This window comes from Centrocercus urophasianus, unplaced genomic scaffold, assembly GCF_019232065.1.
Source record: "Centrocercus urophasianus isolate 14NV4802_14NV808 unplaced genomic scaffold, USGS_Curo_1.0 seq_16, whole genome shotgun sequence".
In the NCBI taxonomy this organism is placed as follows: Eukaryota; Metazoa; Chordata; class Aves; order Galliformes; family Phasianidae; genus Centrocercus; species Centrocercus urophasianus.
In genome coordinates this window covers 13,438,163-13,462,812 of record NW_024884711.1, presented here as the reverse complement: position 1 = coordinate 13,462,812, position 24,650 = coordinate 13,438,163, and the positions used below count along the sequence as shown (strand labels likewise).

General features: G+C 38.6%; 1 protein-coding gene across 9 annotated transcripts in view; it reads right to left on the bottom strand.

The window, feature by feature from the left end:
• Positions 1-24,650, bottom strand: part of SATB1 (SATB homeobox 1) — an 89,916-nt gene that overhangs the window by 13,107 nt on the left and 52,159 nt on the right. For all 9 annotated transcript variants that reach the window (XM_042817012.1, XM_042817017.1, XM_042817018.1 and 6 more), the window contains 2 exons: positions 19,912-20,124; positions 11,630-11,785 (listed from right to left, as the gene is read on the bottom strand). In XM_042817012.1, coding sequence (XP_042672946.1) covers positions 11,630-11,785; positions 19,912-20,124 — 369 coding nt within the window. The remainder of the gene's footprint in view (positions 1-11,629; positions 11,786-19,911; positions 20,125-24,650) is intronic.

The window sequence follows — 24,650 nt, the reverse complement described above, 5'->3', positions numbered from 1 at the left end:
ATTTTTAATTCAGCATTTAAATACGTAGAGAAGATTTCTTTCAACATTTCTCTTGCAGCTCAGCTGGATCCTGAGGGTCCAGACCTGTTGTGAACAACATGCAATGCACTGATCATGTCAAAAGCAAGGGAGTCCTAAAAAAACTGAAACCAAACTTGCCCCTAACTTTCCATATTTTGTTAACCACAAAATGGTCAGAAAACTAAGGGTGTCCACTACCTCAATGCATTTTTAAAAATGTTTAAAAATCACCTGTGAAAGACAGAAACCTAGGTGAATGAGAAAGAAGCCAACAGAAACAAATACGTCACACATGGAAAAATAAAAGCAGCAAAGCCCTTGGAAAGCTAAAATCCCCCAAATTGTAGAGTAGTTGCTTGGGGCATCAACTTAAAAGTACAGGAAAGCTGGACAAAGGGAAATTGGAGTGAAGGGTTTGATCCTCCTGGCTGTGGCTGGGAGCTAACAGCAGGGCGATATCGGGTGGCTTGTCCCCATGCTGGGGACTAGAGCAGCCACAAAGAATAAGCTCTCTGAGAAGCACAGTGCTGAGTGTCAGGCTTTTTTTTTTCACTGGGCTAATTTAAGCCCTTTTAAAATAACTTTTTATTTAAATAGCATTATATACCATTATGCATATTACACTAGAGATGCTAAGCACCCTCATATATAACTAACACTAGTCACCTAAGTAAATCCACAGATGCAAGTGATGCTTGTGCAAATTTTGCTCAGCTGAGGTCCAAAACATCAGGGAATTCTGCTTGGGCCTCTCAGACCAAGCACCTTTACTTCACAAATATCCTGAAAACTATTTTCATTGTCTTCTCAAATGCCATCCTGTAGTAAGGGAACTTGATGCTGTACAAGAATAAAAGTAAGAAAACCATGGAATAGCTATATGAATTCCAAATAAAATTTGGAAGATGCAAAATTATATAAATATTTGGAAATTTGATTTTTAACCCCCCCAGTTTCCTAGTCTACTCATTATATACCAGTAGTTGGAGTAATTCAAACCAAAAACTATGAAGTTTGACTTAGAAGTAAAATTTGGGGAAATTGAAAAAGGACGTAGTCCATTTCTGTCCATTTCTGACAAACTGCCAGAAGTAGTTAAATTAGAAATTATCTACATTAAATTGTTGTCTCTTTCCTCATCATTTACCTCACAATCCTGCCACATTCTTTGGGGTGTTGAATATTTTGAATTATGTGGTATAATGATAAGGGAGAAAACACACTTCTACTCTTCCTTACTTCTCCCTTAGCCCAGCAGCTCTTCTCCTGAATTTCAGCTGGTCACTTGTTTAGCAAATTGTTTCTCAGAGTGCTGCTGTTTGCAGAAGATGCCTTTATCTCTGCAGTGGCATGTTTTGTAGTGCTCTGTTTCTCAGGACGAAATTTCCCCCGCCATTTCCTGTTTAGCTTGTTTTTAAATGCTTTAGTTTCCTCATGTTAAAAACCCAACATACTGAACCCTCAGAAGCCCCCTCAGAGGATCAGTGGCCTGCCTACTGCACAGGCAATCTGAGGAATGAAGGAGTGGGGATGCATGTGGGATGCCCTATCTGCAGCTATATAATGGGGGACAGTAGTAAAACAGGGGAGAAGGACTGGTAGAAAACCAAGAAAATGATGAGAGCGTAGATGGGAGATGAATGGGATAGGAAGTCAAAGAAAGGCTAAGAGGAGAGCTAGCTGGAGGAGTGAAGGTGGAGAGGAAAACAAAACAGAAGGTGAGGATATTAAAAGCAGTAAGAGAGATTAAGGAAATCCATCCTGCCAGAAACAGCACCTCTTGTCAGGCAGACAGCAGGTGCTGCCTGAGGAGGAGCTGATTCATGCATCTGGAGAGCAGGAACCAAAACACCTCTACCTAGGAAAGGGAAATTAGAAATTAAAGATTCAAAGAAATGAAAACTGGATTTCTGGATCCTTAAGAGAAACCTGACAGTTCACGTTCTGTGTGATCTCATCTCCTGTGAGTGCTTCCTTCCCTCCTGACTTATTTTGCAAACATCTGCAGTCAGGACACTTTTGGGGCTCCTACTTCCCTTACAGAGGTTTCCTGCTCTGTGCCCAGGGTGTATGGGTAGCCAAACTGTCCTCTACAAATTGTGTCATCAAAGTACACTACCCCGGCATACCTTTTTTCAACCAACCATCTCATGTGCTTTCAATACTGCCACCACATTACAAGTAACTGGCAATGGACAAAATGATCTCTGACTGTAGCCACTTATTTCAAACCTCCTCTGGAAGTTTGTTTACAACTTTATGATTGTACAGGTTACGTTTGATGAATTTCTGTCAGCTGTGCTGCACCACTCATCCTGTCTGACAGTACCTGCAGAGTCTTTTGGGGAATCCATTCATTTGCACTCCACACTTATGTTTTTTCCCTGCTGTAAGGATTGGTAGAACTTTCTATCAAAACTCTCTAATTGTTTTCTTTGTGTAGAAAAACTAGCCAATGGTGATCTACTAAACGGGAAATGGTTTTAAAAATCCTTACTAAGTATTGAAGGCTGCTTAAAGTGGGGGAGTTGAAAAGCTGAACCAAAAAATAAAATAAAATAAAATAAAATAAAATAAAAATCTGAAAAAAGTTATCAATTCAAAGGCAACATCTTGATTCATAAAAACTAATCATAATCTGTTTCCACTAGAAATACCAGAATGTTTTCAATAAAACAAATCAATTTTATCTTTGCCAAAATTCTCACTACTTTGACAATTCTTTAAAAAGCAGCATCTTTTTCCCAGAGGAGGAGGTAAATAGAAGAGCTAGTGCAGAGTCAAAATTCATGGAGAAAAACTTGGGCAGAGGATTTTATTTGCACTAAATTCAGGTGGCAGTGAAGGCTCCATTTTTGGTTAGCGAGGTGTTTGCTGGCATGTTATTCTAAAAAATAGCACAGTAGGATGACTTCTTTAATAAGTGGGCATAAAAAACAGAGATTAGAAAGTCTCAGAGTGAGAGGCAAACCCCCTGTGTGATATCCAATGTCTTTGCCAAAGCAAGGAAGGTTTTTAATAAAGGTTGTGGAGAAATAATCTCCAAAGAAAGCAGCATTTCTTCACCCCTATATGTTTACCCTTTTATTTCACTGCTTTGCAGTGCAAGGCAGACCTCAACACACACACAAAAGGAAACAGCAACCAAAGGGGGAAAAAAAAGAAAAAAGAAAAAAAAAAAAGAGCCTGAAATTTTAGTTACACCACATGTGGTTTTCATTTGTGAAAAATGAACAAGCTGTTTGTGGTTAAACTGTCTAATCTGCTGTTATCAATCTAGCGCTGCATTCAAGATTTACAGGATACATCAGCTTCTGTGCCACATTAGCTGTAAAAGGGAGAGGGGGTGGGAGGAAAAAGGAGGAGGAGAGAGTTTATCCTGAGGAATAATATTTCCAATGCAGCCACACTCACACTACATCTGGTTGTGCTGGTAGCGGCAGTTAAATTGAAATATTTCACAGCGTGTGTCAGAAACATGCAGAATGGTAATTATGACAGATCTGATTAAGCCTGAGTGCCACTCGCTCCCCGGCCAGCTCCGGTTGTGCAGGTGTGACCTTGTGCGTGCCTGCGTGTGTAAATAAAATTAATTACAAGCGAGAGGGCGAAGGCTCCGGTGACATCACAAAGCGGAGAAACTCCCAAGGGGGAGACCTAATGGAATATTTTCCCTCAGTCTAATAATACAGTTCATATTGACTTGAGGTAATTAGTGGGATCATTAAAGCAGTTTTCCCGGCGTATTTGGCTGCCTGATCAGATTAGTGAAAATGTTCTTCAGAACAAGCCCTGTGTGGTCTGCCAGGGAAGGAGGAAATAAAAAGCAACAAAGCATATTTTGGAATGATAAGCAGCGCTGGACTCCTCGCAGGGCACTTTGCAGGGCTGCTCATGGGAGCCTGGCTGCCCCGCTCTCTCAACCATCTCCATGCTTTCATCCCACCCGCACGTGGCCCCGCTTCATGGGATCCAAGACTTTTTTAAATTTGTGTTTCTCTACCCTTCTACACTATCATTCTGCATCCCTCATTGCTTAAAATCAGGTAAAAGCCCGGAGGAAGCACTAGCCTTGGACCAACTGCCTTAGGACAACCGGGGGAAAAAGGAGAATAAACACAAGATCGGTTCCCCCCAGCTTTCCTCAAAAACCTGATAGGCCACGGTTAAAAGGATTGCAGGCACTGGATTGAGAATTAGTAACATTTTCATTTCCTAATGAGATTTTTACAGAAACCACACCCGACGTGGCCTATCAGGTTGGGGGGGGGAGGGGGGGGGAGCGAGGGGAAGAAAGAAAAAGGAAAAAAAGGAAAAACCCAAAAGTTTCACTCTAATATAAAGTCTTCCACGGAAGCAGAACACAGAGCTCTAATCAAGAAATGGACCATTTGTTTAAAAACAGTCTATTGAGCATGCTCTACCTTGCAAATGGAATATGCCAAGCTCTGTCACAGATGGCAAGCTTTGACAGTTCCCATCCGTAGCGTCGATACTCGACAGTTCAGCACAAGATCAGTGACATTCTGTCTCATTAGAGCCACGCTAATTATCACAGCTAGTTTCAGGGGAAACCATGTGTTGCAATGGTCAATTTGAAGGAGTCTGTGCATCAACAAACTGGTAATAAGGATCAGACACCTTATTATATGACAGCATGCTGCCTATGATCTGATTTACTGAATCAGAGGTACTGAGGCAACACTGAAGCCTGATGGGTTATGGAATCATGTGTACACAATGCATATCTGAAATGTGCTTTAAAAAGAAAAAGGAATTATATAGAAACAGCACAAATAAATTTTTTTAAATTGGAAAGCTATAATAATGACATCTTTCATTTGTCATTAAGACATGAAGAACTATTCAATATATTGTCTACCCGCCTTATCTTTAATCAAATCAAATAAGATAAATAATTCAAAATGAAAACTGTAAAATTATGGATTATGCTAAATTATAATTCATTCCATACTCTGACTTTTCAGTTGCAATAACATGTACCAAACATTCCTTATGTTGTGCCTTCTTGCTTCCTTAACAGAATTTTGTATTTTGTGAAGAGTTTTCTCTGCTTGGCTCTCTTTTGTCATTTGTACATTTGATGACTTAAACTTGCAGCTCTCCTTGCTTCTTCCCCATACCCTGATCCTTCCATTGGGTCAAGCCACCAAATCCAGAACCTGGTTACCTGTGAACTGGGACTATAACTTGCTTGGTGCCTAGCAGCCCCAGCCCCATGCCTAGCAGGGACACATTATAAAAAGGAGTATGACAGTTAAGCATTAACTCCAAAATAGCATACGGCAGGTATGTACTGCATTCATCCGGGAAATCCCTCCCTAGGGTTCAAATACTTCCTGAAATTGCCACTAGCTCCTCAACCTGCCCCAGGAGACTCTCACCAGAACTGTCTGACCCCACATGTAGGGCATGTTCAGGAAGCCGCTTTTTCATACATGTGTCAACATACCCAATATTTGCCCTAGTTGCAAAGGGCTGTCAGGCCCTGAGGAATGTTTTGAAGTGGTCAATATTGTCCTTTCTTATGAGTGAAGTATTTTCCATGCTGAACCTTTTCTTCATTGGCTTCAACTCTATCAGAGTTTAATGCTTTTTTCTTCCCTGCATGCAGATCTGTGTGGGCAATTGCACACTGACGTGAACCACCTCAGAGGTTTTTTTCTCTTGGGTGCACCACTCCTGACTCAAGAAGCCACAGTCTACTTTTTATTATTTTTATTATTTTTATTATTTACTACTCAGTAAGTCTTTTACCCAAGACTCACTGAGAACAACCTGCTTAACCAAGGTCATCTCCATAAAATGGAGACGACCAGGACTGACGCTGGTCCTACTCCACTTCTACCTGGATTGAGCAATAAGCCCGTTAACTGAAATTCATTCAAAAACATTCCTAAAAGAATTTCCTACAGTTTCAGCCTTTATTTCTGAGAAGACATTATGTAAACAAAATTGAGACAAAGGCAGAGGAAGAGCCTAGAGTGCTCTCCTTTTGTTGCTGCAATAGAAATCAAAAAACCTCCTTCCTCCTGACCTGGGTGAGGTAGAACACACTGACTCTGCCGTATGATATTTTGTGAAAGAAGCAAATCAGCTTTATCTGCCAATTTTCACAGCTTCACTGAATGACACGCCACTTTAATGGGGCCGTTCTTGATCAAGCACAGGAGCCCATCTTGCCTTTTTGGTTCACACTCTTTCTCTCCTGTCCCTGCTGACACCCAATCCCATCCCAGCTCCTGCTGCTCATGGCACATCTTCAGCCGTCAGAGCAATCACCACGAGAGTGAGGGGGAAACGTTAAAGAAAATGAAAGGACTCAGCTATGCGGGGGAGACAAAGCAGAAGTGGGGCAAAGGACTGAACCTCAGGCCAGGCCACCCCAGGACCACATGAGGTGCAGCCTCCTGAGAAAGTAGCTTGAGAATAAATGGAGACCCCCCTTCTAAAGCCACATTGTCACCAAAGATTTACTTCTGGTGATGAAAAGGTTTCTTTTCCCCCCACTGAAAAACGGTTGAATAGATCGTTACATATCTGTGGTAATGGCATGTTACATCTTTGTGCCAGATCCACAATGCTGTGCTTGTTCAATGTGGGAAGCTGTTTAAAAATGACTTTCCTATTAGAGTATATAGCTTAGTCTCTAGATGGAAAAAGCCAGATCAAAGATATAGCATTTATAAAACTGCTAGTTAAAAGATAAAAGTGAGATAACAGACATCAATTTTTCACTATAAATCTCTGGGTTTACTACAACATTAAAATTTCCAGCAAAAGTGGAGTTTTATATACCTGAACTCTAATGGCCTATTCTGAAAATATTTATGTCAGGAAAAGTACAGTATTTGCACACCAAAAGCAATTTTAGTGCCAATGTTTAGCATTCCCTTCCCATTTAACTCTTTCCCATCTACTCACAAGTGGGAGATGCTCTTCTCAATGCCTACTCTGTGCTCCCTCCCAGGCACAGCTTCAGAGGAGGGAATTCCAGTTGAATACTAAGCCCAGAAGAAAACACTTGTCATAGAATTTCACCACACAAAATAATTGTGTGATGACTTAGGGTGGAGTCTATAGCATGTTCTAAACCACTGTACTTCCATGCTTCACATGCAGAACTGCTCACTGCAAAGGGTATAACCGCCTAACAGAACTGAAAGCCAGGAACAGAGGGACAGGAAATTAGGCAACATTGTGCAACAGCTTAAAAGTAACGGGTCAAAACACTCTTTAATTATATAAGGATTCTGGAATAATGGCTAATAATCTATTGGTTCTATTTTGACATTAAAATCAGAACATGATCTTAGGAGACGCAAATGTCCCAGCTGCCAAAGGCTTCAACACACAGGCATTTTTATTCAGGGAGGACAGAGGGTGTGTGACACCCACTTGCACATGCACAGTAATCTTCAGCACTGCGGACGCAGAAGAGTACTCATTTTACCTATTTATTCTGCAATAAACTTATTTAGGAATAATAATGCAAACTAACAGCTATATACTGCAGCACACAGGACTCTCAGAGATGTGGAATTTGGTATCACCTCAGTTTTTGCAAATTGCAGTTTCCTAAGTTTAAGAAAGATTTAGCAACATAAGCTGATTTTCACAAAAGTTTTGCTTTTTTCCCCTACTTCACACTACCTTTTCAGGGTAAGCCATAGAAGTTACTTCTCAAAACAGCAAATATACAGGAGCACTACAAGTCTCTACTTCCCTTATCTCTCGAGGCTCCTAGGTTTGTGGGTTTTTGTTTGTTTGTTTGTTTGTTTGTTTGTTTTTATGGAATAGAATTAGATTTCAGCATCTGTCACCATCAAAAAACCCCCTCATCCCCGGCTCCCACATGAAAACATTGTAACCAATGCACAGCTTTTGAACCATGATGCCTTAATGATCATTACACAAATCAACTTTTTTTTATTTGAAGTAACGAAATTAAGAATGTGCTCTCAGAATTATTTGAATCAGACTGTTGGGTAACAAATTTAATAAAATGCCAATGTGATTAAATTCTAGAAGTAATGCATACTACACAAAATTTTGTGTGGATTCTTTTCATTTTGACTTATTCAGGTGTGCTGATTAATTTTTAGCAAACAATATTGTTAGCATTTGCCCTTCTTCCACCAAAAAACCCTGTGAGTAGAGACAAAATGTGCTAAACATTTCAGTTTTTCATTTCTATATCTTTTTCTAAAGCTCTCTTTTCAACGTAACCTAACAAAAAATATGTAGGCCTATTGTGAAGACCAAATACAATAAAAACATAAGACTTCAAATATTGACACTAGATGGTTTGCCGATCACAATTCTAAAACCCCCCAAAAGATAATATGTATTTAAGTAATTGGAAATATTATCTTCCTCGGTTCCTTAGTATAAACAATGTAACTTTTAAGGAATGTATTTTGATTTTAACAGAATCTGAATAAGATATTGATCCTGAAATATATAGGAATTTTTGAAATACAGATTGTGTGCATTGCTATATGGGAAAAGAATCCAACCAGGAGGAACCTCCTAGCTAAGTACCCAAACTGATTCAAATCCATTTTTTCAGGAGAGCCAAGTGGCAAATTTTGAGTGAGTCGGCAGCAAAGTACACTGTGAAACTGCAAGTATGCAAATCCTCACTCTTCTAGGGCAGAGCATGATCTCACTGATAGCACTGCAATCTCTTCCTGCTTCCATCATCCCATTCTTGTGCTATGACCTCTGCCGCATCCAGGTCAAATATGAGGACCATGCGTGGCCGCCAGTGCACCAGGCAACTGTTGTCAAAGGCACTTACACAGCACAAGGGAGGATGCTTGATTTTCACCTTGGCACTACCTAAATAGAAACTTCTGTAGCACATTGTTTAATAGCCCTTCTGTTCAAAGTGCTCTACTCAGCAGAACATTATCTGCAGTCTCCTGGCTCAGGTGAGCCCAGCCACCTTGCAGATGCTAGCTGCTTAGTTAGACACCCAATCTAACACTGACAAAAATCAGTTTCTGGAAAAATAAAAATAAAAATAAAGCCCTCCAGCAAACTTTTATCTTTGTCCACCCAGACACTGTTTTCAGTCACATATTCTTTTGTGCCATAACCCAAGACTTTAATCAAGTTAATCGAGTTTCTACATCCAAAGCAAGAGAAGAAGAATATTCATTTTTTCATTGGTGAGGTTTAAAATGAAAATTTTTAACCAACACATAATTTCCTACTATGTGTTCTCCAGACTTTGCATTATAACTTGAAGTGATTATCCCAGGTTCTCCACTCTGGAGCGAGAAACTAATATCCTCAAATTAAAGAGAACAATGAACCATAAGATCCTCTTAAAGAATATGTTTGAACAAGTCTCTAGTTCACGCAAGAGAGACTTCTTTGCCCCTAGAAATATTTCTCTTTACTATTTACAAGCTTCAATGCAGATTTTTTCGCATGACAGATTTCCCTTACTATACGTGGCTTTCCTACATTAGTTTTTTGTGTTTTTGTTTTTTTTTTTTATTTTTTTTATTTTTTTAATAAATATTGATTGTCTGACTAGTACTCAACTGTTAAGACAAGATCAAACACATTCAGTTTACCTACGAGGTTACTTCTGTGAAGCAAGTTACTAGTAAAATGGCACTTGGGCTAAATACAGCCTTGAGATCTTGCTAAATAAATAAATAAACATTATTTTGCTTAAATACAGGAGAAAAACAATCTTTGAAAATAAAGACAATCCCCACAATGAATTGGAAAAGAACTGTTTTCTCTTGTATGTTCAGTATACTCAGTAGCACAGTCTGCACAGAATTCTGCACAAGTTTTTGTACTGACGCTGTAAAAAAAACCCTACTCCATCCTTTGGAAGCTTTTGTTCTTCCAATGCTGATTTTAAAAGGGATTAACTGTTTCTTTTCAAATCAGAATTGGAAGAGTTTATCCAGCTAGAAATTTTAAGATTACATCCTTAAATAAATACAGTAAGACACAAACTCAGATCAAAAGAACGTGGAGCAACAGCTGAGATTCATACCTTAGTTTTGTGGAGAACAGCAAAGGGAAGGGAAAGGTGTAGAGAACGGACAGTTCTCCAGCCCCTGGTCTTGACATGTAAATAAAGACATCTGAGGAGCACACAGGTTGGGAGCTGCTGTAACATTCTATCATAATTAGAAACATTTCGAGAGCCCTGTAATTTCCAATCAAAATTACAGTAATTTCTGATATACAAGCCATGATTCATGACAGAAATTTTACATTCCACGGGAGATTATAGTGGCCTGATGTATGACACACTGAGTACAGCACTAACATAAACAATTCAGTTTAATGTTTAAACAGCACTTGGTGTTTAGAATCCCACAATAAAAGAAACATATTATTGTAGAAATTATCACTTTGACAGTGATTGAAGGGTAGGCAGGCATGTGGCCCATAAAGCTGTAATTTTTACAGTCCACAGCTTGAGTTTAATCATTTTGATATAACATTTCCAAACTATCCCTTTAAATGCTCCTTACAACATATAACTTAAGAGACAACAACCTTTCTGTACAGTTAAATGGAATAAATTCCAAAATGTGAACATCAAAAAAGTCAAAGGTCAAATAAAATTAAAAAGAAAGTCAACACTGGAATCCTGAAAGCACAAGAATGAAGGCACAATTAACTGATCACTGACAGTTTACCCTGGAAGATGCAGTGTTTTCTATGAAGAAACTTTAGAAAAGTACAGGATAAGTGACTGCTTGGACTTACCAACTAATCTGACATGAAAATTTAACATTGCAAGCACTGGTGTTTTAACCATTTCTATCAAGTGTTGACATAGCAGTGGCTTTAGTTGCACCCGTTTTTCTATACATTTTCTCAACTTGCATCTTGAGTACATTCTCAGTTACATCGATGCTTCTGCATACTCCAGTGATGTTTCTCAGAAGACCTGTCACTTATGATAATCACATCAACAAGTGCTCACTGATTTCCCTCTCCTGCCACTCAACTTGACAGAAATACTTCAGTTAAAGAAAGCAGGATAGAAAACCACACAACAGAGGCTTAAAACAGAATGTACAATAATGTGTATGCACACACAGGTATCCACGCAGCCATCCTATTCCACAGAGACTATACAAGCTTTCTTAGGTATAACTGGTCTGACTGTAATGTGTTTTTTTTTCTATACACAGACAGTTTCTGCCCCAGCTCTGGTGCACATCCTCAGAACTGGGTCTGCTCCACCGATCCCCATTTCTGACTCATTTGAGCAAAAATCAGAACTCCAGTATTCCTCATTAAGGAAGACAGAATTGCAAAATACCAAAGCTCTAAGTCTGCTTTAGCACCACTATAGATGGATTGCACACAGCTTTTGTCTTGTCCGTGTCAACTACGGGTTTATGAAACAAACTCTTTCAGAAGTGCCTGACTACAGAATGAAAGGTAACCAGTCCCTACCTGTGGACTTATACAAGCTCCAAACTGTGGCACTGTGCCGTCAGGCTAACCCACAGCCAGTCACTGAAAATTACACAGAAACAGCTGAAAAACAGATGGGGAGAAAAGTAAGGCTGCTGCGCCCAATGAACTTTACCTGGCTTTTGGTTGCTGCCACCTTTGCAAACAGTGCTTGAGATACCTTAGCTCTCTTCATTTCCTGCTGAATCTCATCATAAATGGAAGCATTAATGTTCATGGAATTATTTTCTGTTTTTCCATTCCTCTCTGTAGCAATAGTAGCAGTTTTGACCTGGAAAATATATGTTATGAGACAATTTTCATTATGGAATAGTCATTTTCCTCTCATTCCCTCCCTAAACAGTTCCCCTCACTGTTTTTTTCCTTTTATTCCATACTGCTCTTACATTCTTTCAGTTTGTTGAAGACTTAGCACTGTAAGTTCTGACAACTGGGAAACGAGAAAATTCAGCATATTGTAACAGGTGAATGCATCTGAAATACTTACCATTAGCTGACCACTGTGAATTTCCATGTCATAAAACAAATTATGTGCAAACCTATCAAACAGTCTTGTAGAGACTTGTGAATCTTTATGAGATTTCTTTGCCCCACACACAAATTAAGCAAAAATTATAACTGTGGCACAAAATAATTTCTACTGAAATAACTAAAAGAACAAAAAACAAAAAAAACCACCTAAACAAATAAATAAATATTCGCTGTTCACATCCAGTACACTCAATAGCATGGTAGCATAGAAAATCTGTTGCTTCAGATTTAACTTTTTAAAATATTGTCTGATTGGTTTAATTCCTAAGCTGTTTCTTAAAAAACAAAAAACAAAACAACAAAAAAGGCAATAATTGCATATTTCAATCACACGTAGAATCAAAATAAGGCTTTCTTAAAACTCTCAATTCTTGATGCATTTCCCTTGCATACTTCAGATACATATTTTTTCAATTACTTATTCTTCTTGAAGCCTGGCTTAAAGAAAAACACATGTAAATAAGACAGAATAACCACACTACCACCCCTTCCGTGTTTGTTGCATCTGCAGTTTATGTGTTATCAATTGAGAGGTAAAAAAATCAGCAGTTCTCTGAGAATGTCCTCAGAATATCCCTACAATATTCTCAACAGCTAAGGAAAGCACCTTTCTTTAGCAGCTCCTCTTGCAGCACTTGCCTGAGGTTAGTGGTCCTTCAGAGAAGACGAAAGACTGGATTTCTGCCAAGAACCCTCAAGATGATGATGCAAAATCAAACCTGCAGATTTCAGTTCCAACCTGCTGGTTCATACTGAAGTTGTTGGGAGCTGAATTAATTTAGCCATCCGGAAGTTAGCTGTCTAGTCTAAGTTAGTCATCCAAGCTACCTCTAAGTTTAATGAACAGAGCCAGGCAATTCCAGAGGGTGATTCAGCCTGCTCTCAAGGATGCATCTAAAACCAGTTTCACTATCAGTTAAATCCAGGGTACATCAGCATCTTTCTGTACTCTTAAGTCCCTTTGGGTTCAAAGGGAAATCATGACAACACAATAATTCATCTTCTAATCTCACTTTATATGAGCTTTCATGTCACAGGTCTCACAACAAGAGAGGCAAAGAGTTTTGGATGAGGGACATATTTAGGAAAATCAACACTCCTAGAAAAGTCACGCTCAATTTAGCTTAACTATCCTCCATGGTACTTTTAAGATAAAATAATCTAGCCTAGAAACTGGGAGTGCATGCCACTTTTGCTGAGCCTGATTTGTCTAGCAGGCATTTACAGAGCTGTGCTAATGCATGATCATTACTAGCAAATGTGAAACCTCAGCAAGGACAAGGTGCATGCATCCACCTGCCTCCTACTGGCAGGCATTGGCCTTTCTGGTGTCTGAAATCAGGAGTCCTTAATCAGAAGGAAAATGGAGAAAAAAATCCCTGATTTCAGCAGTTTATCAAATGTCATGCTTCCATCTGCAAAAAAATGGCACCTTGCAGGGGCAACCTGGAGAGTGAGGTATTCCTTTTTCTATGTTGTGGCATTTTCTGCGTGATGCTGCAGCAGAGGATGGCCAAGCCTGGGTCGGTGGCTGCTCAAAAATGTCTGAGGAATCAGGCAACAGGCAGCATGAGAAGCAGTGCCATGAATCTCCTCTTCTTCACACTTTAGGGTGGGGAAACACATACCTCATGCTGAGGAAATTTAGCATAGGGTTGCAAGAGCAGGTTCATCTCCTGAATATCATGCAGTAATACAATTTGAAAATTACAAAATCAGTGGCAATTTTATAATCTTTAAATGAAAAGGATTCACTAAAAGATAACTGATGACCAATAGGAACATGAAGTTTACTACTGGAGACAGCAGTCACTGTGAACATGTAAGAATCATGCTAAGTTAATTAGAAAAATAAAAGTGATGGCTTTGTTAACTCATCTTCTTGGACCAGCGATTTAAATTTTGGTGAAGTTATCCTTCCAAAAGAAATACTTGTAACTGATCTTGTAAGGTCCTCAGGGAAAGATAAGAGGATGAAAAGTATTGTCCAAAGATGACATATTTTGGGAAGAAAGCTCTTTGCTGTTGTGATCCTAATCAAAATGTCTTTTCTGTAAGCATGTTGGTTTTCTGATTACCACTCAGATTCAAAAGACAGTTTCATGTTGTAGTAGTACTTCATACAACGCTGAAATGAGCTGTAGAGTGAACAGCCAGATCATTAAAAACCAGAACTCATACACCTCATTGGAGACAATTTATATCGTGACTCTTGGTCTACACTTTTCCACGTGCAATTTAGTATGGATATGCTTTTAACCTAAGAGAACCATTGAAAATTCTCATTCTGGTTGACAAATCACATCTATTTTTACACAAGACAATAAACTCAATGGCATCTAATGTGTCACTGAAGTTAAAAAAGAAAAAGGCTCATATTGCCCTATTGCCTTTTGCTGATATTGAATTGGAAAACGAACAACAGAAAACACTAATATCTGCATCAAAATGCCATATTAGCCCACATATCTTCAGGAGAATGAAAGTCTTAAATTTATAAAATTGTAGGCTTGGGGATTACTGAGAGTTGTAGTTCACAGCCATATTCCTTCCCTCTCCACTTTACATCACTGGCCAAGTATAAAAATTCTTCCCCTGCTTCTTAACAGTTTCTCTTTAAAGATCAGGTATAGACTGGACTAGATGGACCATTGGTCTGCTCTGGTCTGATGAATTCCATGCAATAATGCTAATTAACCTCTTGGAGAATATCCATACATAAAACTGTTTCATAATTTATACATAGCAAGCATCTAGCCTGCTGTGTTGAATTTAGAATTGAGTTCAAGCTAGAGGCTGTTTGAAGCTGACTTGAAAAAACACCCTCCTCCACAAAAAAAAAAAAAAAAAAACAAAAAAAAAAAAAAAAAAGAAAAGAGAGAAAGAAACACGGAGACACAAAAAGCCTCAACATGCAACCTTAGGACTTGGGAGGGGAGGTAGAAAAAGAATTGATTTTGGATAGAAAAACAAAACAGAGCATAATCTCCCATCTTATCTACGCTTAAACACAACCTCTCACTCCACCAACACATATAACCACATTTTCTGTTTAGGAAACAAATCATAGATTAGCAATTTTTTTTTTTTTATTATAGTAATCAAATTTTGCAAATACTAAGAAAGGGAGTATTATTTTATAAGCGTAACATTCTGAGAATCAGAAACTCAGTTGGCCATCTCCCTATCACCAATCAATTTAGTCATTTAAAAATACCTGGAAAAAAAATAACACATCTGTCCCCTCCTGGCCTGCCTAGACAGTTATCTTCTCATCAAACAAAGCCAAGTACAGTGGCAAAAAATTCAGTATTCATTTGATTTTCCTAAACAAAGTAGAGGCTATTGTAGAAGGAATAACCAATCTGAAGTGGTTTTCACAAACATGGAAGTTCATTTCTTCCTCATCAAAACTGAAACAAAAAAAAATCTTTTACAACACATTCTCATAAGTACTCTTTTAGCTTGGGAACAAAAATCTTCTTTAATCCTGGTTTAGCTTTTAATATTACATTGTACATTAAAATTCATAAAGTAGTTCATTCCAGGCAAAACAAACTACTTTTCAGTTGTACTCTGCAAATAGCACAGGAGGTACAATAAATGCTGTTGCTTTCAGAACAGCTTTTATCAGGACAAGGTTTACTACTCCATTATTACTGCGGCGCCTGGAAGTGCAGTTATAGTTAAGTGTCAGTGTTTCCATTAACTCTCCTCCATGGTGGTTTTCACGGGGGAAGGAGAGGGTTGCATTTATTATTTTGTTCATTTTGAGTTTCATTAAAGTGCAACTTGGCACAAGGACTACCAAACTAAGTCTCAAATTTAAAAATTAAAATTTTGCTGGTGGTGATGGATGATGTGTGAATTCCAGGGCTCTAACGTGAAACTGCATGAATCAGGCATTATCTGCAGTTCCTGGAAATACAAGTGTGGAAGTTCACTGGTCTTCAAGCCTCAAGAAAGCAGTGTCCTCCTCAGTATCAGTCTTTAAGAATGACGTCCTTTCTCTGGGATGCAATCTGAAACTGCTTTATCATGAAAAAACTCTAATGCATATTTGTGGTCAGAAGCCAAAATCAAAATCTTTATAAACTGAGTAGCCAAAACTGTAACTCATGCAAGATTTGTGGATATTTCTTAAAAAGTTGGCTTGCTAAAATTGTATTCTGCTCTTGACTTTATACATATTCTGTTTTTACACAGGGTCACCATGGACCTCAAGAATCAGCACAATTTTTCTTTGGGCAATATGAGTAGAGAGAATAGTTTCTTCCTCAGCACTTCTGAAACTGAGGTCACTTGTTCTGAGGAAGAAGCGTGCATAACTGTAGGACGGCTATCAGCATATACAAGAAAGCAAATCTGTAACTTAGTCACCTGTCTGCATCCTTTCTCCAAGTTGAGGAGGAGGAAGAATCTGCTAGTATGCTAGGAGCCATCCCTAGCATCAACCTGGGGAACTCCATTCACCCTGAACACAGGTGTTGAAGAAGGGAAAAAATGTACGAATAAAGAAATAAAAAAAAATTTTTTTTTTTTTTTTTTTTTTTTTTTTTTGGTGTGTGGCGGGGGAGGAGAGGGCAGGGTTGGAGAGATTGAATTAGATTGCCCTGCAGTACCTACCTGATGGAGATGTGAATGTTTATACTTTTCACTGCCCTGGAAAAGAGCCTGACAGACAAGATTCTGCCCCAGGAAGTGGTAAGGTGAATAACATCCAAGGGAAAATTCTTGTGCACTGTCTGTACTCAGCCCATCAGCCAGTAAGATAGTAACAGATGTAACAACTTGACTGGCTCAGAGGGCTAAACACAGTTCTGAAAGCTCATGCGTTAGAGGCTAATGATTTCAATTAAAAAAAAAATTAGTAAGATTTTGCTTTTTTTGTTTAAGTCAGAGAGAAAGGGAAAAGTAAAGGGGACAAAGAGCTTCTTAAAGGATTTCCAAAAAGAATTGGAAACAATCCAGATACATTAGCTCAAGTAGCAACTAGTAAGAATGCTGTAAAAATGAGATAAATTTGGTGCAGTTCCTTCTAACTCAGCCACCAGGGTTTCTGCTTGGTGAGTTCCTACTATCCTATCAGACCTCCAAGGTCACGCTTTCTGTTTTTGCATGTAACAGTATGTAAAATTCACACAGAACAAGCCCAGCTGCTAAATGGTTAAATCTGCTACTGTCTGGCCACCAGTTGGCAACACAAAAATGCAAAATAGATTCTTTTCAGGATGTTTATTTTCACATCCTTCCGAAACTGATAACTTGCAATTGCAAAATAAACCTTCATGTGTGGCATATTAGCTTCCATTTTTCATGGTTTCATAGTTTAATTGTTTCAAATGTTACACTGGTCTAAAGACTTAATATTAAATATGCTGGCTGTTGCCTGAATTCTGTTGTCAGGATAAATGGTCTGTTTTGTCTTTCAACAGCTATCCAAGTATTTCACAGCTAAGCTAGAAAAAAATATTATGCTGAATTTCTATGCAGTGAATGTTAAATAATTGCTCATAATAATTTTAGTGATAATCATTTTGGTAGTTTTATTTCCTTCATATCAAATGCTCAGTACACTGTGGTCAGTTTTCTTGGGGTGGGGTGGAGGTAAGCAGCAATCAGAGAACTAGTTTGCATTAACAATTTTGCAGAATCCTGACTACTGTTTATTTCTGCTACAATTTGTAAAATTATATTTTCTAGGGCAATTATAAGAATAATGTCATTATTACTTCTAGCATTAAGTGTTGTACTTACTCTACTAAAATGAATACTTAAATATTCAGACCCAGGGTTCAAAACACTTCGTAGCAGCTGGAAAGTACTACATGTGTTTATAAGTGGATAATTCTGGCAACATGTTAAAAGTTGTGCAGCACCCAGACTTTGATGTTTCCACATTCCTCATCCGCCTAGGAGATAAAGAGCTCACATTTTGTTGAATGACAAAAGTATAATACAGTAGTTAGAAAAATGCTTGTTTTGTTCTATACTTCTCAAGTATTAGTCCATAAGGATTCCTTCTTAACCTGTTTTCCTTTTAAAAAGGATCCAAACAAAACTGTACGCTGTTTCTACTTTTAATTGTCGTGATTAGACTAACAATGCTCCTGAATGCCACTAAAAAAAATGGCATGCAAATGTAAACAAGTACACAGTAAAAAAAAAAAAAAAAAATTAAAAAAAAAAAAAAAAGACTTTATGTTTTGTCAATAAAAAGTACAAACAACCCTAAGTCACTCTTTCAGGCTGCAATTTGCAAATTTATACAATTTAAAGTGTGAATTAAAACCAATACAAGGACTATCTCTGACTCTACATCCTTATGGATGGTCCTGCAATTAACTGTAGTTTAGCTGTGAAATTGCCCAAGACCACTTGAGACAGAGTGAGACATTACCTTGGTAGAAAGAGATAAGTTAAGAAGGAGGGTTAGTCTTTGCTCTGATTGGACTCCACCTGGACTGTGGGAGTACGTACAGATATTAATCCAAACTCAAAAGTTGTTTTGAACACAGTTATCTATATTTAACTATTTCCTGCTAAAGCATTACTATGTAAATAGACTTTCCTGCTTTATCTTGAAGATCTTTAGTGGATTTTACAGACTAAACTCAGTTAATGATAGCAAAACTAGACCATTAGCACTGTCTGTTCTTTCTGTTAATATTTTTTTCTTTTCTCGTGAAAAGCACTATAGCAGGTCAGAAGTGACCTTCTGTCCTTCCTTTTCCTATGCCCTCATTATACATTACTTCTGCATGATCCTTGGCATCCATTAGAAATCAAGTAAATAATCTGTAGGAATTTGTAGCATTCAGAATAAATATAGAATATAGTTGTAGGCATATGCTTGAGCCTGCTTAGTTAAAAAACTGATCTGTGTTTATACACTCAAACATCACAAAACTTCCAAAATTCTCAAGCCTTGCTTTGTATGGCAAACCTAGCAAAGCATCATTCCCACATATCTCCAGGTCAGTTTGTTTTGTCCTTGTAAAGGTACAACCTTTAGCTAAAGCAATGACAGGTATTTCAGAATAAGGAATTTTTTTTTTTTTTTTTTTGAGTGTTTCACAATTGTATTTCTCAATTTCTCATGACCCGTAAAACGAGCATCAAGAGTTTCCTTGACCGACACAATGACCACTGAATTTATGCATCTAATTCTGTCAGACTTTCTCATTTGGGGAGAGTTAAAGAAGGAGTTGCACCAGATTTTACAGAAATCAATACGAGTTTCATTTGAACACAAACTAAATGAAGCTATAGTGCACATATGCCAAGCCTTCAGAGCAATGGATCATGCAAGACTGTTTTGTTACCCAGTTGTCAACAGCTTGATCTGACGAAGGTGACCCCAGCATTTTGGGAGGGAGTCTTATTTCCTAGACATTAGTTCAACCTATTTGTTTTCTGGAATATAATTCTAAAGGCAAGACAATGTGCTCTACTTCTGCCTTCATTCCCACTCAGTTTAGTGGTCCAAACACTTCAAAATCCCTGCTTAAAACTCTAACATTAAAACAACACCTGAGAATTACAGGGCAAAAAAAAATAAAAATAATAAAAGACAGTGTGATCCTAGACCAAGTAAAGCTTATGTCTCAATAGAAAGAGCAAAAAAACTCTGTGGGGGCCATAATAGATAGAGTTTATCTTTAAACTAGAAAATAGCTAGTAATGAACTGCTACTAACATCCACTACACTTCTTAAATTTAATTTGTGACATGCACTGCAAATAACGATTCTGTGAGCATTTAAAGAACACGACTGCAAAATCTTTCCTCTTTTGAAGAAAGGCATCACGCAGCAGGATATGAAGAAAGCACAAGCAAATCCAAAAGACAGAGAGAGCAGTTTACTTGTGGAGGCCGGCTGGGCGGTGTGCTTATGAGAGGTGCGGGGCCCATGGCAGAGGCTGCGTTCAAGCTCCTTTCCCTTTCATCCTGGTAAATTCGATCTCGTTCAGCTTCTGGCAGCTGCAAGAAGTTCTGCATAGCCCGAAGGTTTACGAGCAAGGACTGCGAGGCAGTCTTGGGATCCTCTTCCTTTCGGAGGATTTCTGAGAGCAAGCCCTGTAGGGAGGGGGAAGAGAAAAAATGCTGGACAGTTAGCCTGGTACAATTGTCCCCTGCACAGCCGCTGCTCATCAGTCCTCCTTCCACTGGGCTTGGAATGAGAACAGCCAAACGGACTATTAGATCCACACAGGAATATATTAATGGCAATTTAGGTAACAGAGAAGAGAGCCTCAATTGTGCTCTTAATTTTATTAAGCATCTGTTTTACATACAACACAAACTGAATCTGCCTAATGGGTCTCCTTCCTTTTACTGGCTTAACTTGCCATGAAATCTTTCACAGTTGCCAGACAATCACAAGAAGTTAAGAGTAAATAAAACACACATAGTCCAGAGGCATGATGAGGTTCTCAGGCTTCCCAAACAAAGCACACAGCAAACCTCAAGAAATGGCTTTCCTTGTTACTAGCAGCTTAAACAGCTCTTTGAAAGAAGTGATATCTTACACCTAATTTGAAATAATAAACTCATAATGTTATTTAAGTACTTCTTAATGGATCCAGATCCATATTTTTAATAAGGCAGTACTTAGATGCGAAAGTTTTATATTGGAGTTTAATAACAGGTGACAAAACTGACCACTGGCCTCTGAAGAGATACTTCCTCTGCTTTGTCAAGGAAAGAGAGAGGTTTGTCCCTCTCCTCCCACCGTCTCCATTCCCTCATCAGGACTACTCTAATTCTTACCCAGTCCATCGCCTGGGCTTTGCGTGGGCATGTGCTGTGTAGGTCCCTCATCCAGTCCTTTTACTAGCGTTGTCCTTGTCAGAGCCCAACAAGGATACACCAAAGAGAGGATTAGGAATGAAAAAAAGCCAGCACCCAGGGCACATGCAGCACGCTGCAGATGACAGCATGCTGCCATCTCATACAAATCACGCCAGGTTCCCTACATAACAACTACATCTTACATCTCAGCAATGGAGCAGGTCTGGGAGACCTAATTACTCTAATAGATGAAATATTTATGAACCTGTGAGTGCAACTAGAAGTTTAACATCAACAGGTTCTTAAAGTCTCCCTCCTGCCAAGTTCTCCTTTTAAATATATCAGGCATACAAAATGCTCTGCTGTCTTGAAGTAACAAGGTTTGCAGTAAGAAAACTGTTAATTTTTGCAAAAGCAAACATGAGTTTCTTTTGAAAATAAATGCTATTACCATGCTGGGACAAGGAGAGTCTTCTACTGTGAATGTAACAAAGGAACATGAATGTGGTATTAAAGAACACAACCTAATGCTCCTTTTCCTAAAGAGATGTTGCATTTAAGGAGGTGGAGAGTGTTCTGCTTTAGCTCGGAAGAAACGGTAAGACTAAGAGAAGCAATTCTGATTGAAGATATCCATTCCTACAGAAAGCTATGGCCCAAACATCAGCTCCTGCCTTCTTTAGGGAGTTCTCACGCTCACAGCATTTAGGGAAGCTGCCATCTATCCCAAAAAGTCCTTTCTTATCAGGCAAAAGCCCTATATGGAAGTGCTGCTGCAAAGCCAATGCTCCCAGGCAGCCGTGCTCAGGCAGCTCAGCACCCAGCACAATTCTGAGCTCTGCATTTCCACATTACTCTTCTGCCTCCCAAGGCAATGAGAATGGAGGTGTTAAACACAATGCTGTGGCCAGTCTGGTCTTCAAGACTCCATATGGGTCTGCACAAACAGAAGGAAGGTGGGATGAAAAACACAAACTAACTTCCCAGCACTGAGCCTGGAAAATAATTTGGAGGAGGATTTTGAAAAAAATAAAAATCTGGTGAATGCTTTCTTACCACTATTCTTCATTCCTCCTCCTTTCTGGTGTCCAGGCAGAAACTATTTAGGAGGTAAATAAATGAGTTACAGACAAAAGCATCATTTGTGTTAAAAGTTATACTAAATTCAAAAATTTTCTTAGTGATTAGTCTCAACAATAAACTTATTACAAAATGTGGAAGTTATATTCTCATCTACATGGTTTATGTACTTCTAAGTACTCAAAACACACTGTTATCACTGTTTGTCAGTGGTAGGGTTACACTACCCATCCTCCAAAGAGCATCAAAAATGATTCTGTGCCACTGGAGAGAAGACAAAGCTGTCTGCAGAGCACAAGATGTATGACTGAGGTGTAAAAATGCGTGATTTCTGACTGCTACTGTGCTGAGAACAACTGCTGCAGGATTAAAATGAAGAAAGAAAAGATAAACTCAAGTGGACTGATTCTGCACTGGCAGGATCTCCTGCATTGGCAGGAGAGAAGGCTCCTTACCAACAGCCAACCACAGAAAATGTCCTTGAAAAATACTTTAGCACATACTAGAAAAGAATTACTGGAATAGGTCCTTGCCACACAGTAAGCAGTTAAAGAAAAAAAAAAAAGGCAGAATAAGCTGTATTTCTTTTTTTTTAATAACTATTTACGCTGTAGTGAAATAAACAAAGAAAGTTTTCCTGTTGTTTTTGTTTTGCTTTCAGTTTTTCCTGCATTTATCATTATAACAATACCTGCAAGATATCTCTTGGTGATTAGAAATGGCATTAAGTCCTCATTCTCCTCTCTTTTCCCTACCACTGGTGTGAATCTTTGCATGAGTTGGGAGCACAGCAGAGGACATAGATGTGGAGAGAAGAGGGGAGATGAAGTAAGGAAGTGTTTGCTTTGAGGACATTTGAACCTAAAATTTAGAATATCCATGCAAATAACAGAAGATAACGGTGTAGTACAAGGCATAGTGAATGTCTTACAATACAGTATGCCTTCTCCTTCTCTTACTTTGTTCCTACTGCTTCATCTTTTTGAGCACCAAATTTCACCTAGAGAAAGTTAGATGAAAAGCAAAATGAGAAGATCCTAGAAAGAATACCCTCGTATCTTGCCATTCATTCTAAATGGCTTGAAACAGTTTGCTAAGCTGCAAGTCTTGGGGTCGCCTCCTGATACTGAACCTCAGGCTGCATAATACGCCAGTGCTACTTGGCCCAGAGGTTATAGGGTAAGTCAGAGGTAGAGTTCTCTTCACTCTTCCTCCCTGTTATTCTTTCACACTGGAAATGTATTTTCTTAAGATGCTACCAGGAGCCATTGAAAAAAGAAAGTTTACACGTTATCACAAGTATAATTCATTACTAATTGCACAAAAATGTTCAATAAATATTATCAGTGCTTTCAAAAGCTAATTATGAATTCTTTAAAAGTGGAGATAAACGAAAGTGTCTGCCAATATGAACAAAAACACTGCCTGTCTGGCCCCCAGTTTGTCTCCACTTTGAACATAATCACTGATTCAAATAGATTTTATCAGCCTTGTAGAACTTCAAAGCTCTAGAAGAAAAATGCAATTTGCCAAAATCCTCCCCAAAATATGTAGAACATCCTCGAATGCTATCTGCCTTCATTGCAGGGTGCTTAAGACCCATGTCCAGGTGGAGGATTATTTGCAGGCTCCACCCACAAGCCTGGATCTCTGCCAAATAAGTTATAAGCAGACACATTTATCTATGTCGCTTAGTAGCAAGAGGAGAGCTGTCATGATAGTGTAATAGCACCTTTTTACCTTTTATTCAATAGTGATATGGATAGTGTGCTTTTTCTTAAATTACAGTACGAAGAATTATATGAATACAGTGGCAATTTCTGTTATACTTAAGCAGGCAAATTTCTCTCTACCACATAATTTACAGAACTCAAATTCAATAAAACATTACATGATGGTCCATTACCGTTATCAATTTTGAATAATCCATCTTCATTTTTCATTTTACTGGAAAATAAAGTGTGCCAAAGACAAAGTGGAAGAAAAAAAAAAGTGCCTGAGAAGGTGGTTGGTGTAAACTTGGATGTTGTTTTAAAATTACATGGAGCCATTTACTGCATCCAAGTATTCTCCACTGAAATAGCTGTTGCCCAGAACTAGTATGGGCACAGTTTTAAATACACTGAAGTTTTTACATAGGAGAAGATGCATTATCTATTAACAAAATGCAATATATCCTGGCAGTTAATATTTTAAACAAGTATGGGGGTGAAGGAAAAAGGAGGAGGATAGAAAGGTATCTGGCACAAACACTGAGAACTACTCAAAAAACCCTGCGATAAAAAACTGTCACTTGTGGGAAGAGGAAAAATTACAATAGTCAGACATGGCAAACGTGGCAGAAAGCACTCCTCCACTTTTCACCAAGCTGGAGATGGAAGTCACTCACCTCTGTACAGCAGAACCTGAGCTCATGCAGCAAATGTTATGGTTGAAAGCGTACACAAACAAAGACAGGTAACTCAGCGTTACAGTTCCAACCACAACCATGACTAACAGCTCCTCACTGGCACAGCATGGAGATGTCACCCTGCTGTGCACCAGTTTAAGTTATGCCTCCAAGTCAAATGCCACACACACTGGTGGGAACCAAGGCTTTTCACTCCCTACCTCATGTTTGAATTTACTAATGCACTGCAGATATGAGAAAGGAGTTTGTTTACTTGTATGGGATTCTGGAGGTGGTTTGAAGGAACAAATGCTGATGTTCTTCTCCAGCTCTTGTAAGAGGA